At 50.1% G+C, this 16020-nt stretch overlaps 1 protein-coding gene across 3 annotated transcripts in view; it reads left to right on the forward strand.

Annotated features, from left to right (window-relative positions):
• Nucleotides 1–16020, forward strand: part of nup133 (nucleoporin 133) — a 67558-nt gene that overhangs the window by 24710 nt on the left and 26828 nt on the right. For all 3 annotated transcript variants that reach the window (XM_078405719.1, XM_078405718.1, XM_078405720.1), the window contains exons 12-15: nt 566–657; nt 2539–2702; nt 10578–10672; nt 13751–13975. In XM_078405719.1, coding sequence (XP_078261845.1) covers nt 566–657; nt 2539–2702; nt 10578–10672; nt 13751–13975 — 576 coding nt within the window. The remainder of the gene's footprint in view (nt 1–565; nt 658–2538; nt 2703–10577; nt 10673–13750; nt 13976–16020) is intronic.

Here is a 16020-nt window from a genome sequence, read left to right on the forward strand (position 1 = left end):
CTTGTTGCACTTCGCTTTTTCCTAATCCGACACCATTGAGATAATACTCTGCCTCCTTGTTCTTGTCGCCAAAGTGGATAACCTCATATTTAGCTACATTATACTCATCTGCCATGCATCTGCCCACTCACTCAACCTGACTCACTATCCAAGTCACTCTGCAACCTACGAGCATCCTTTTTGCAGTTCACACTGCCACCCAGCTTTGTGTCATCTGCAAATTTGCTAGTGTTACTTTTAATTCCATCATCTAAATTAAAAGTAACATTAGCAAATTTGTGGATGACATAACATTGAACTGATTCAAATAGTGGATTATAAAGTTTAAAAATGCACAAAATACAGATGGACTTGTTTGAAGAAGGGTTCCAATCTGAAACGTCACCCAAATGGCCTCCTGCACCTATTTTCTATGTTTCCATATGTTTCTATTCTTACTTGTCCGCTGTTTTCCTTGTGTACTGGTCACATTGATCTCTCTGGTTTTAATTGATGTTTAATTGTGCGTGAATTAATTTTTTTGTGATTTCACGTGTATCGAATCAAATTTAGATTTCTTCCCCAGGGTGATGTCGGGCAACCATTTGAAAGAACAGCCGCAGAACCACAAGAGGATAAAATTAAGATGCTGAAAACTGCCTTTGTGATGTATTGCAGGTAGGACTGAGTGTGAAATGCATAATTGTTACAGAGATTGTAGTTACAGCGAAGATTCACTGGAATTAAACCATGGTTAAGAGGTTTAAATTGTGCCAGCTTGCATAAACTTAGTTTTAATTAATTTAAATCTTTCATGAGTTTCTTTATGCACAACAGTTGTTGAAGCTGGAATGTAGATGTCTAGGTTTGACGGTTATATTAACCAGTGTCGTCTACATCAGCCGATGAGGAAATGGAGACAGTGAAGTGTTCTATTTGAAGCTGATCTGAGCAGTTTTTCCTATTTAAAAAGGGAAGTTTTGAGGAAACTATGTCCCCAAGTTGGAAAATCCAGAAATGAGACAAACCTGAGGTCATTTCTGAGCCTGGAGCTAAGGCTCTTACCACAGTCCATAGTGAATTGTTGAAGCTCTTCTTCCACCTGCTGTCTCTGCAGGTGTGGATGTTACAGGACAGTAAGAGCTTTCAGTTCTAAGCAATAGATGTCAGGTACACACAGTCAGGAATTTGAGGGAGAAAATAGTCAGAAACTTGATGCAAAGCTGGTTTGGTCTGCTTCAAGAAAATATTTAATAGAATGTGAATTCACCTGGAGCAGATTTGTAAAAATACAAGTTATTTTTAATTTTTAAATCAACGAGTTAATCAAAGGCACAAGATGACTTTATTTAGTTGTTGGGTCAATCTGTGTTATGTTTCACAGAAACATAGAAAATAGGTGCAGGAGTAGGCCATTCGGCCCTTCGAGCCTGCACCGCCATTCAATATGATCATGGCTGATCATCCAACTCAGTATCCTGTACGTGCCTTCTCTCCATACCCCCTGATCCCTTTAGCCACAAGGGCCACATCTAACTCCCTCTTAAATATAGCCAAAGAACTGGCCTCAACTACCTTCTGTGGCAGAGAATTCCACAGATTCACCACTCTCTGTGTGAAAAAAAAACGTTCTCATCTCAGTCCTAAAAGACTTCCCCTTATCCTTAAACTGTGACCCCTTGTTCTGGACTTTCCCAACATCGGGAACAATCTTCCTGCATCTAACCTGTCCAACCCCTTAAGAATTTTGTAAGTTTCTATAAGATCCCCCCTCAATCTTCAAAATTCCAACGAGTACAAGCCGAGTCTATCCAGTCTTTCTTCATATGAAAGTCCTGCCATGCCAGGAATCAATCTGGTGAACCTTCTCTGTACTCCCTCTATGGCAAGAATGTCTTTCTTCAGATTAGGAGATCAAAACTGTACGCAATACTCCAGGTGTGGTCTCACCAATGCCATGTACAACTGCAGCAGAACCTCCCTGCTCCTATACTCAAATCCCCTAGCTATGAATGCCAAACATACCATTCGCTTTCTTCACTGCCTGCTGCACCTGCATGCCTACTTTCAATGACTGGTGTACCACGACACCCAGGTCTCGTTGCATCTCCCCTTTTCCTAATCGGCCACCATTCAGATAATAGTCTGCTTTCTTGTTTTTGCCACCAAAGTGGATAACCTCACATTTATCCACATTATACTGCATCTGCCATGCCTTTGCCCACTCACCTAACCTATCCAAGTCACGTTGCAGCCTCCTAGCATCCTCCTCACAGCTAACACTGCCCCCCAGCTTCGTGTCATCCGCAAACTTGGAGATGTTGCATTCAATTCCCTCGTCCAAATCATTAATAAATATTGTAAATAGCTGGGGTCCCAGCACTGAGCCTTGCGGTACCCCACTAGTCACTGCCTGCCATTCTGAAAAGGACCCGTTTATTCCTACTCTTTGCTTCCTGTCTGCCAGCCAGTTCTCTATCCACATCAATACTGAACCCACAATACAGTGTGCTTTAAGTTTGCATACTAATCTCTTATTTCGATGATTTAAACTTCCAGAAAGGATATGGTTGGTGCCCAGGCGATGTTGGCAGACAGCTTCCCAGACCACGCAGATCTGGGGTCAAACTCTGAGCTTGATGGTGCCGTGGCACAAATCAGTTTAGATCTGATCAATGACTATCCAGCGTGTGATCCCCGCTGGGCTGAGTCAGTACCAAACGGTAAGGCTTCTTGAATGCTGTGTTCAAATAAATCTTTCCCTGCACATCTTTAAACTTTCCCCTTTTCATAAGTTAATTTGGCATAGGAGAGAAGTAGGCCTTTGGCCCACCGTCTACTCTGCCAATCAATCATGGCTGATCTATCTTTCCCCCCAACCCAATTCTCCTGCCTTCTCCCCAAAACCCATGCTTACCCATACTAATCTCGTACCTATCAATCTCTACCTTAGAAATACCTAATGAAATGAATTCCACAGATTCACCAACCTCAGACTAAAGAAATTTGTCCTCATCTCCTTTCTAAAGGGATGTCTTTTTATTCTGAGGCTGTGCCCTCTGGTTCTAGACTCTCCCACTTGTGGAAACATCCTGTCCACATCCACTCTATCCAAGCCTTTCACTATTCGGTACGTTTCAATGAGATTCCCCCAGTGCCGTCAAACATTCAATATATGTTAACCCAGTCACCCTGGGATCATTCTTGTAAACCTCTGAATCCTCTCCAGGGCCAGCACATCCTTCCTCAGATATGGGGACCAAAACTAATCACAATACTCCAAATGTGGTCTGACCAGGGCCATATAAAGCCTTGGAATTACATCCCTGTGTGGCGGATCAGGCCACTCCTCGGGTCAGCCCCCTCGTTACGTGACGGACAGGTGAAAGGGGTTAAAAGCCAGACCAAGGGAAGGCGTGGATCATCCCTTGGAGAACTACGCTGTGGGCACCAGCTCACAGCCTAATAAAGAATCTAACTAAACACTGCCTGGCGTCTTGCCTTTTCTCTGGCCTCCGCCAGGCCACTACATTGGTGACCTCGACGGACATCACACGTAGTGATGTCGAACAATGGGCAACCCGGTCCTGCCGCCCTCGCGCAACCCGGTCCTGCCGACCTCGAGGCCGTCTCCCTCAAACTCCCGACCCTGTGGACCGAAGAGCCTGAGGTCTGGTTTCAGCAGGCAGAGGCACAGTTTGCTGTGCGAGGGGTAACCGTCGACTTGACGAAGTACTTTTACGTCGTCGGCGCCCTGGACCAGGCGACAGCAAGGCGAGTAAAGCCCTACCTTAATGACCCCCCCGCGGATGACAAATATAAGGGCCTGAAAGAACTCCTTATCAGGAGGTTCGGCCTCAGCGACGCCGAGAGGGCAACTCGCGTTATGAGCCAGGGGGGGCTCGGGGACCGACGGCCGTCGGCCCTTCTGGAGGACATGCTCGCCCTTATGGGCAACCACCCGCCCTGTTTTTTATTCAAGCAGGCCTACCTGCGGCAGCTCCCCGTCGACCTCCGTTCTCAGCTCGCAGAGGACCCCTTCACCGACACGCAGCGGCTGGGCGAGCGCGCTGACCAAATTTGGATGTCCCGTCGGGAGGACCTGGCAGCCCTAGCCGTCTTTTCCGCGGCGTCGGAAGGCCAACAGCAAGCTGGGGCCGCCGTCGACCCCGTTTCAGGACGACCCCCGCGGCGAAATCCGGCCGCCATCGGGAACCCCGGTGCCGGCACGTCCTTCTCGCACGGCCCGCCGACAATTCAGCCAGACGCCACCAGAGGTCGCTGGTGGTCGGCCCAAGCAGCACCACCTCCAATACCGCTGGAGACCACCGGAGGTCGCTGGTGGGCATCCCAGTCTGCACCACCACCGGACACCAGCAAAAGCTGGTGCTATTATCACCGTCGTTGGGGACCGAACGCCAAGCAATGTCGCCTACCCTGTGCCTTTCCGGGAAACGCGAGGGCCGGCCGTCAGTGATCCCTTCGGCGGCCGGCCAGATCCATCGCGTGTTCGCTCGGGATCGCCGCACCGGGGGTCGGTTCCTCGTCGACACTGGAGCAGAGGTGAGCGTCCTACCTCCTTCCACCGCCGATATCCATACGGGCAAACACGGCCCCCTCCTCACTGCGGCGAACGGTAGCCCCATCAACACTTACGGGGTCTGCCAGCTCGCCCTTAACTTCGGCGACAGCTGGTTCACGTGGCAGTTCATCATTGCCGATGTTTCCCAGCCGCTGCTGGGCGCCGACTTCCTGCGGGCGCATTCCATGCTCGTGGATGTCGGGCGGCAGCGCCTGGTGCACTCCAGCACGCTGAGGCCGGTCTCCCCCAACGTCGGACACCTGTCGTCCGTGGATGCGACGTACGCGCGCATCCTGGCGGACTTCCCGGACATTGTGGAAACCCACTTCGCCTCCTCCACTCCCAAGCACGGGGTGCAACATCACATCCCCACCACCGGGCCACCCGTGCACGCCCGAGCGCGGCGTCTCGCTCCAGACAAGCTCCGTCTAGCTCAAGAGGAGTTTCATCAGATGGAGTCAATGGGCATCGTGCGCCCTTCCGATAGCCCGTGGGCGTCACCACTCCACTTGGTCCCCAAGGCGGACGGGGGTTGGCGACCGTGCGGGGACTATCGGCGCTTAAATGACGCGACCGTTCCCGACAGGTACCCGGTTCCGCACATCCAGGACTTTAATGCCCACCTGGCCGGAGCATCCGTGTTCTCCAAGGTGGACCTTGTGCGCGGATATAATCAAATCCCGGTCCACCCCGATGACATCCCCAAGACTGCCATCATCACCCCGTTCGGACTATTCGAGTTCCTACGGATGCCGTTCGGGTTGAAGAACGCCGCACAGGCCTTCCAACGGCTTATGGACTGTGTGTGCCGTGGCCTAGAATTCGTCTTTGTCTACTTGGACGACGTACTCGTGGCCAGCCGCTCGAAGCAGGAGCACTGCACCCACCTCCGCCAGCTGTGTAAACGCCTCAGCGAGTACGGTTTGTCCATCAACACTTCCAAGTGCCGTTTTGGGGTGACGGCCATCGATTTCCTCGGCCATCGGGTGACCCCACAAGGGGTGGTACCTCTTCCGGACAGGGTCGAAGCTGTCCGCCGTTTCCTCCGACCGACCACTGTCAAGGGCCTGCAGGAATTCGCTGGGATGGTCTCGTTCTATCACCGCTTCCTGCCGTCGGTAGCCCGAACTATGCGCCCACTCTTCCACCTCATGGCTGGTCGCCGCAAGGAGGTCGAGTGGGACGACGAAGCAGGAGCGGCCTTTGAGCAGGCTAAGGAGGCCCTGGCCAGGGCCACGATGCTCGTCCATCCTAAGGAGGATGCCCCAACCGCCCTGACCGTGGACGCTTCGGAGGTGGCGGTCGGCGCGGTGCTAGAGCAGCACATCGACGGGTGTTGGCGGCCACTCGCCTTCTTTAGCAGGCACCTCAGCGGGGCCCAAAGGCATTACAGCGCGTTCGACCGGGAGCTCCTCGCCCTCTACCTCGCGGTACGCCACTTTCGGTACTTCCTAGAAGGGAGACCCTTTACCGCGTTCACAGACCACAAGCCACTCACATTTGCGTTCGCCAAGGTTTCGGATCCGTGGTCTGCGCGGCAACAGAGACAATTGGCTTATGTGTCGGAATATACCACCTCAATTCGGTTCGTGGAGGGAAAAAACAACAGGGTGGCCGACGCCCTGTCTAGACCCGCGATCCACGCCGTCCTACAAATGGCCGGGGGGATCGACTATTCCGCCCTAGCAGCCGCACAGCTGGGGGACGAGGAGATGGCCGCCTATCGTACAGCCGTGTCCGGCCTGCAGCTGGAGGACATTGTCTGTGGCCCCGGGGATAAAACACTGTTGTGCGACACCTCCACTGGCCTGCCGCGGCCCATCGTCCCTGTCGTCTGGCGTCGCAGGGTATTCGAGGTGCTCCACGAGCTGTCTCACCCCTCCATTCGGGCGACGGTGGCCCTTGTATCCTCCCGTTTCATGTGGCACGGGCTGCGTAAGCAGGTCGCACACTGGGCACGTACCTGCATCCCGTGCCAAACTTCAAAAATCCAGCGACACGTGCGTGCGCCTCTGCAAGAGTTTCGTGTCCCTCGGCAGCGCTTCGACCACATTCATGTAGACATCGTGGGGCCGCTGCCGCCGTCCCGGGGCATGACCCACCTCTTCACTGTGGTAGATCGCTTCACGCGGTGGCCGGAGGCCATTCCGCTGGCAGACACCTCGACGGCCACCTGCGCGCGGGCCTTGGCGGCGCACTGGATCGCCCGGTTCGGGGTGCCACTGGACATTACATCCGACCGGGGGCCACAGTTCACTTCGGAACTGTGGTCGGCCATGGCAAGACTCTTGGGTGTCAGCCTACACCACACTACGGCGTACCATCCACAGTCGAACGGGTTGGTGGAACGCTTTCACCGCCAGCTGAAAGCTGCCCTGAAGGCTCGGCTCACGGGCCCAGACTGGGTGGACGCCCTGCCGTGGGTTTTGCTGGGGATCCGCACCGCACCCAAGGAGGACTTGGCCTCCTCCGCCGAGTTGGTGTACGGGGCCCCCTTGACGGTTCCCGGGGAGTTCATCCCACCAGCGCACGGTCGAGTGGAGCAGCCTTCTGACGCCCTGCAACGTCTTCGGCAGACGGTGGGCAGGCTGGCACCTGTGCCCACATCACGTCATGGGACATTCCAGCCACACGTCCCTGCCGCTCTGGAGGACTGCCAGTTTGTGTTCCTGCGCAGGGACGCACACCGATCACTTCTCCAGCGGCCGTACGAGGGCCCCTTCCGGGTCCTACAACACGGCTCGGCCACATTCGTTCTGGACATGGGGGGTCGCAGAGAGACTGTTTCGATCGCACGGCTGAAGCCGGCACACGTGGACATTGATCGGCCGGTGCCAGTTGCACAGCCCCGCCCGCGCGGTCGCCCCCCGTCCAAGCTACCCCCTCCAGTGTCTGCTACGACCCCTCCACCTGTCGGTCAGTCGCCGGTCCCTGCGCCGGTCATGGTGCGCACCCGGGCTGGTCGCCTCGTGCGCCCTCCTGTCCGTTTTGTACCTCCGGTTCTTGGGGGGGGTCCTGTGGCGGATCAGGCCACTCCTCGGGTCAGCCCCCACGTTACGTGACGGACAGGTGAAAGGGGTTAAAAGCCAGACCAAGGGAAGGCGTGGATCATCCCTTGGAGAACTACGCTGTGGGCACCAGCTCACAGCCTAATAAAGAATCTAACTAAACACTGCCTGGCGTCTTGCCTTTTCTCTGGCCTCCGCCAGGCCACTACACCTGTTTTTATATTCTAATCCTCCTGAAATAAATGCTCACATTGCATTTACCTTACTACCGATTCAACTTGCAGATTAACCTTTTGGGAATCCTGCACCAGCACTCCCAAGTCCCTTGGCACCTCTGATTTCTGTATCCTCTCCACATTTAGTACTTTATGCTTTATTCCTACTACCAAAATGCTTGACTCCACACTTTGCTACACTGTATTCCATCTGCCACTTCTCTGCCCACTCTCTCAACCTGTCCAAGTCCTTCTGCAGAGTCCCTTCTCTCTCTACACGACCTACCATTCCACCTATCTTCGTATCATCTGCAAACTTGGCATGATTCCTTCATCCAAATAATTGATATACAACGTGAAGAGTAGCGACCCCAGCACCGACCCCTGCAGAACATCGCTAGTCACTGGCGGTTGTGGGCTCTAATTTTCTTTAGCAGCCTCACGCGTGACACCTCATCAGAGGCTTGAAAATCCAAGAAAAAAAACATCCACTAACTCTCCTTTGCTTATGCTGCTATTAACTTCCTCAAAAGAATTCCAACAGATTTATCAGGCAAGATCTCCCCTTTAATAATACCATGCTGACTTTGGCCTATTTGATAATGTGCTTCTAAATGCTCGGATACCTCATCCTTTATAATGGATTCTAAAATCTTAGCAACAATTGAAGTCAGACTAACTGGCCTAGAATCTCCCCCCTTTTGCTTCTTGAACAGCGGAGTAACATTTACATTTTCCCAATTCTCTGGAACCATTCCTGACTCCAGTGATTCTTGAAAGATCACCACTAATGCCTCCACAAATCTCTAAAGCCACCACTTTCAGAACCCTGGGGTGTAGTGGATCTGGTCCAGGTGACTTATCCACCTTCAGACCTTTCCGTTTCCCGAGCATGTGTATGTATGCATGTTCCAGAAATACAGCCAAACCGGTACACGAGAGTGCAACAATTTTAGGGGCACATTACTCACCATTCACCTGCGGTGTGCAGTATCAAGATTTGTTATATTTTAAAAGTAGTTCACTTTATAAATGTTATACTGTGACTGGGACACGTTTCAACGTGGCGGCCGAGCCTGCGTAGTTGGGGGAGGGTTGGCGGGCCCAGCGGTGGCACGTCTGCGCCGGGTGGACCGACTCCCGTTCCGGCGAGACCCGCGCTGGACTTTCCTCCCGTGCGGCAGCGCGGCGGCGGAGAGAAGGTCAAAGAAGATAGCTGCCGGCAGGACGGACATGGGCCAGCGCCTTGAGGCCGCTCTCCTGCTGCTGGCCGCCCAGGCCATGGGTGAGTGGCTCCCTCTCCCCCCTCGCCCGTCCCGGGCCATGGGTGAGTTGCTCCCTCTCCCCCCTCGCCCGTCCCGGGCCATGGGTGAGTGGCTCCCTCTCCCCCCTCGCCCGTCCCGGGTCCGGGGGGAGATTCCCCGGCCATCACAGCCTCAGATATACCCTGCAATCTTGCTGTGTGCTTTTGGAGTGGGGGTGGGGATGGTGCTAGACCAATGCAGGAGAGGTTTGGAGCCGATTGGGGTTGAGGTTCAAATGCAAGGGTTATACGAGTATAATCTGAGTGGGATCTTGCTGTGCATTGCAGGGGAGGGGGATGTGGGGGTCTCACTGACTCTGGGGGATGAGAAATAAACATCGCCAATTTGTTCTAATACTTCCGTATTAAAATGGTGTATTTTTTCCCATTAACCGCTGTCACAACGGGAACCCAATGGGTCCACGGGTTGTGTTTTGTCCCAATTGTTGCTGTCATGTACCGTTTTGGCTGCTTTCTGCCCAACCAATTGTTCTAGCGTTTTTGATTGGAACATCCGCTTTAATTAAAGAAACTGACAAGTCCTGAAGAACCTTTAGTAATAACGAGAACCCAACAGGTGCACGGGACGTCCTGTTTTATATAATTATATCAGGTCTCTGCTCAGCCTCTGACGTTTCAAAGAAAACAATCCGAGTCTGTCCAACCTCTCCCTGTATCTGAACCCCTCTAATCCAGGCAGCGTTCTGGTAAACCTCTTCTGCACTCTTTCCAAAGCCTCTTTATCCTTCCTATAATGGGGCGACCAGAACTGCACATAATACTCGAAATGTGGCCTAACCGAAGTCCTATAACGCTGCACAATGATTTTCTGACTCTCATAGTCAATGTCCCGACCAAAGAAAACAAACATACCATATGCCTTTATGACTTTATAGTTTTATGCTGATTTCAGGGAATTATGGAAACGGACTCCAAGATCCCTCTGCTCCAATGCTGCTAAAGGACTTGATGTTAATGGTACACTTTCCCTTTACATCTGATCTCCCAAACTGCAACGTGCTTGGATTAAACTCCATCTGCCATTTTGGTAGCTGATCCATATCCCACTGTGTACTTTGAAAGCCTTCCTCACAGTCTGTGACCGCAGCAATTTTGGTGTCATTCGCAAACTTACCAACCAAGTTAATGTCCAAGTCATTTATACATAGAAAAAACAACAGAGGCCCCAACACTGTTCAAACACTTTTGGAGTTGTGATCACTATCCCCCAAATATTCTTCCAGTGAAACACCAGTCATTGGGCCAGGCTGGCTTCCCGGCACAACCTCTGCCTGTGGCTTTGGTACTTGTTGCAATTACTGTTTTTTGAAATGGCACTTAACTTTTCTCATGTTCATGCACCTGGTGAGAAATACTGCTCTATTAATTAATAAGATGGCACTTTGAAATCATGTGCTTTAAAGATTGCAGCGTGCCTAATTTGAGTGAGTGTATTTTATTAGATTAATGCCACCCTCATCTCTTCACAGATGGGCATAGATTCAGCAACACCTCTTTGCTATTGCTTCATCAGCTGGAAGATAAAATGAAGGCTCATTACTGTTTGATGGAATTTCTTCGAGATGTAAGTTTTTGCTTAGATATACAGTGCCTTTCATGTCCTTGGTGTCATGTCACAGGTGTTGAATACTCCTGTCAGCTTTCTTTCCCCCGCCCCTTCAATCAGTCTATGTATGATCCTGACCCGAAACATCATCTATTCATGTTCTCCTGAGATGCTGCCTGACCCGCTGAGTTGCTCCAGCACTCTGTGAAACGTCACCTATCCATGTTCTCGTGAGATGCTGCCTGACCCACTGAGTTACTCCAGCACTCTGTGAAACGTCACCTATCCATGTTCTCCACAGATGCTGCCTGACCCGCTGAGTTACTCCAGCACTCTGTGCTTCTATTGTTGAAATCGCATATTGAAGCTAATACCGTGCAATGCTGTTGAGACTCTAAAGATAAATGATAAATGGCCAAATGTTCTAATTTTGTTGACGGTTTGGAATTCACACCAGCAATCTCTCCTTCTTCTTCAAATAATACATTAACCCGAATGCAGTATAAAACCTGACATTAGATATAGAAAAAAAGGTGCAGGTGTAGGCCCTTCGAGCCAGCACCGCCATTCAATATGATCATGCCTGATCATCTAAGATCAGTACCCCATTCCTGTTTTTTCCCCATATCCCTTGATTCCGTTAGCCCTAAGAGCTAAATCTAACTCTCTTGAAAACATCCAGTGAATTGGCCTCCACTGCCTTCTGTGGCAGAGAATTCCACAGATTCACAACTCTCTGGATGAAAAGGGTTTCCTCATCTCAGTCCTAAATGGCCTACCCCTTATTCTTAAACTGTGACCCCTAGTTCTGGACGCCCCCAACATCGGGAACATTTTCCCTGCATCTAGCCTGTCCAATCCTTTAAGAATTTAACATGTTTCTATAAGATCCCCTCTCATCCTTCTAAATTCCAGTGAAAACAAGCTCAGTCGACCCATTCTTTCATTATATGTCAGTCCAACCATCCCGGGAATTACAACTGCAGTAGGATCTCCTTGCTCCTATACTCAAATCCTCTTGCAATGAAGGCCAACATGCATGCCATTAGCTTTCTTCACTGCCTGCTGTACCTGCATGCTTACTTTCAGTGACTGATGTACAAGCACACCCAGGTCTCGTTGCACCTCCCCTTTTCCTAATCTGACACCATTCAGATAATCTGCCTTCCTGTTCTTGCCACCAAAGTGAATAACCTTGCATTTATCCACATACTGCATCTGCCAACTCACACAACCTATCCAAGTCACCTTGCAGCCTCATAGCCTCCTCATCGCAGCTCACACTGCCACCCAGCTTTGTGTCATCCACAAACTTGGAGAAGTCACATTTAATTCCCTCATATGAATCGTTAATATATATTGTATATAACGGGTCCCAGCACCGAGCCTTGCGGCACCCCACTAGTCACTGCCTGCCATTCTGAAAAAGACCCATCAATTCCTACTCTTTACTTCCTGTCTGCCAATCAGATCTCTATCCATGTCGAACAATCCCTGTTCCAGGCGTACACTGGCCCTAAACCCGAACTCCGCTACATTGACTACATCAGTGCTACCTCCTGCACCCATGCAGAACTCACTGACTTCATCAACTTCACAACTAATTTTCATCCAGCACTCAAAGACCATCTCCGACATCTACTACAAACCCACTGATTCCCATAGCTATCTAGACTATATTTCTTCCCACCCTGCTTCCTGTAAAGACTATTCCCTACTCCCAATTCCTCTGTCTCCCCCCACAACTGCGTCCCGGATGAGGTTTTCCATACCAGGTCAGCGGAGATGTCGTCATTCTTTAGGAAATGGGGGTTCCACTCTTCCATTATAGATGAGGCTCTCACTAGGGTCTCCTCTATATCCCGCAGCTCCGCTTTTGCTCCCTCTCCCCCCATTCGCAACAAGGATAGAGTTCCTCTTGTCCTCACCTTCCACCCCATCAGCTGTCGCATACAGCTTAAATCCTCCAGCATTTTCGCCACCTCCAATGGGATCCCACTACTGGCCACATCTTCCCATCTCCACCCCTTTCTGCTTTCCGCAGAGACCCTCCTCAACTCCCTGGTCAACTCGTCCCTTCCCTCCCAAACCACCCCCTCCTCAGGTACTTTCCCCTGCAACCACAAGAGATGCAACACCTGTTCCTTTACCTCCCCCCTTGACTCTGACAGTCTTTTCAGGTGAGGAAGAGGTTCACTTGCACCTCCAACCTCATCTACTGTATCCGCTGTTCCAGGTGTGAACTTCTCTACATCGGTGAGATCAAGCGCAGGCTCGGCGATCGTTTCGCTGAACACCTCCGCTCAGTCCGTCTTAACCAACCTGACCTCCCGGTGGCTCAGCACATTAACTCCCCCTCCCATTCCCAATCTGACCTTTCTGTCCGGGGCCTCCTCCATTGTCAGAGTGGGGCTCAGCGCAAATTGGAGGAACAGCACCTCATATTTCGCTTGGGTGGCTTACACCCCAGCAGTATGAACATTGACTTCGCTAACTTCAAATAGCCCTTGCTTTCCCTCTCTTTCCGTCCCTTCCCAGTTCTCCCACCAGTCTTACTGTCTCCGACTGCATTCTATCTCTGTCCTGCCCACTCCCCTAACATCCGTCTGAAGAAGGGTTTCGATCCGAAGCGTCGCCCATTCTCTCCAGAGATGCTGCCTGTCCTAGTACCATGTGCTCTAATTTTGCACACTAATCTCTTGTGTGGGACCGTCAAAGGTTTTTTGAAAGTCTTGATACACCACATCACTGGCTCTCCCTTATCCATTCTACTTGTTGCATCTTCAAATATTTCCAGAAGATTAGTCAATATGGTTTCCCCTTTATTAATCTATACTGACATTGACCATTCGTAAATCCATGCTGACATTGACCATTCATAAATCCATGCTGACTTTGACCGATTGACAATATCAATACTAGACACTGTCATGCTTGTGTCATGGAAAGGGACTCAAATCCCTCACGTGATTGCAGTGACACTGGGTCACAGACCTAATGAAGCAAATGCCTCATGAATGCCCCCCACTGAATCTTTGATATGACTGGAACTTGGAAACCTTGCGTCCCTTTTGATAATTTTCATTCTTATAATAGATGGAGTTACTGAATCGGCTTGAGACTGTTTTGGTGCGAGGATTCCCCACGACAACTCGCCTTTTACTTTGTGAACATGCTGAGAAACTCTCTGGTGCCCTTGTTCTAAAAAACTACCACACCAAGCTTCCTGCCATCGTAAATGCAGCGATTAATTCTGCTCTGGGTAGGCAGAAAAAGAGTGTTCCACTGAACCTGACAGCAGCCGATGTTTTCTTCAGAGAGGTACAAGCTTCATTTTCTGTGCAAGAAGTACTAATTGACTTTGAGATCATGCAGTTTTATTTCTAATATTGAATGGAAAGGCTGAGCTGAAGGAGGATGTAGTGCAAAAGGCAGCATTGCTGCAACTGCTGGGACACCGCACAGACTTGTCCAACCATTCATTTCTATAAATGCTGCAAAAATGGAAAGGAGTGCAACATGGCTTCAGGCTAATAACTTGGTTCATGCCGGCATTTTCAGATTTTGATTTGGCTCTATTTTACCCAGTCAGCGCCCATTGCTTATTTCCTCTTTTCTGCTCCCAGGTTTGCATTTCTAAATATTTCTATTTTATAACTTGAGATTGATCTTGCCAGAATAATGACCGCCTTGTACTGGGCTTGAAAAATTCAGACCTTTTTACTCAGCCACCACTGAAGCTGAGCCAATATGAATCATAAACAGCAACTGAATGGCAGGGACTGGCGGAACTTGGGGCATTCAATGGAAGTGTCTTGAGAGCAGTCAATGTTATCGTCAAAGAAGTACTGAAGGTACTATTGTGTATGAAGGTAGACAAATCTCCAGGGCCTGATCAGATATATCCGAGGACATTGCGGGAAACCAGAGAGGAAATTGCAGGAGCTCTAGTTGAAGTTTACGAGCCGTCCTTAAATACAGGAGAGGCACCTGAAGACTGGAGGGTGGCAAATATTGTGCCTCTTTTCAAAAATGGCTGCAGGGAAAATGCTGGGAACTATAGGCCGGTGAGCTCAACATCTGTAGTTGGAAAGTTACTAGAGAGTATTCTGAGGGATCAGTTACAGAGGCATTTGGATGGCCAAGGGCTGATTAGGGATAGACAATAGGTGCAGGAGTAGGCCATTCGACCCTTCGAGCCAACACCGCAACATGGTTTTGTATGTTGGAGGTCGTGTCTCACAAATCTGAGTTTTTTGAAGACGTGACCAAAAAGGTAGATGAGGGCAAAGCTGTAGATGTTGTGTACATGGATTTCAGTAAGGCATTCGACAAGGTTTGGCAAGGCTGGCGGCTCTGGAAGATTAGATCGTATGGGATTCAAGGAGAAATAGCTGAATGGAAAGCAAATTGGCTTCATGGAAGGAAGCAGAGGTTGATGGTGGAAGCTTGCTTCTCGGACTGGATGCCTGTGACGGCCTGTTACTGTTTGTCATTTTGGTGAGAACATACAGGGCAAGATGAGCATGTTTGCTGATGATACAAAGGTGGGTGGTTTTGCAGATAGTGAAAGATTGCAGCAGGATCTTGATTGACTGGCCAGGTGGGCTGAGGAATGGTTGATGGAATTTAATACAGAGAAGTATAAGGTGTTGCATTTTGGGATGTCTAACAAGGGCAGGACCTACACTGAATGGTAGGCCTCTGGGAAGTGTTGTAGAGCAGAGGGATCTAGGAGTAAAGGTGCATGGTTCCTTGAAGGTCGAGTCACGGGTAGATAAGGTGGTCATAAAGACTTGGCACATTGGCCTTCATCAGTCAGAGTATTGAGTATAGAAGTTGGGAGGTCATGTTATATTTGGAAAAGACTTTTGTAAGACCGCATTTAGAGTATTATGTTCAATTCTGGGCATCATGTTATAGGAAAGATATTATCAAGCTTGAATGGGTTCACAGAATATTTACGAGGATGTTGCCAGGACTAGAGGGTCTGAGCTGTAGGTAGAGGTTGAGTAGGCTGGGACTCTGTTCCTTGGAGCACAGCAGGATGAGGGGTGATAATATATTCCTTTATTCGTCCCACACTGGGGAAATTTACATATCTTATAGAGGTGTATAAGATCATGAGTGGAATAGATCGGGTAGATGCACAGAATCTCTTGCCCAGAGTAGGGGAATCGAGGATATAGGTTCAAGGTGAAGGGGAAAAGATTTAATAGGAATCTGAGGGGTAACTTTTTCACACAAAGGGTGGTGGGTGTATGGAGCAAGCTTCCAGAGGAGGTAGTTGAGGCTGGGACTATTCCAACGTTTAAGAAACAGTTAGACAGGTACATGGATAGGACAGGTTTGGAGGGATATAGACC

This window comes from Rhinoraja longicauda, chromosome 9 (assembly GCF_053455715.1).
Source record: "Rhinoraja longicauda isolate Sanriku21f chromosome 9, sRhiLon1.1, whole genome shotgun sequence".
Lineage (NCBI taxonomy): Eukaryota > Metazoa > Chordata > Chondrichthyes > Rajiformes > Arhynchobatidae > Rhinoraja > Rhinoraja longicauda.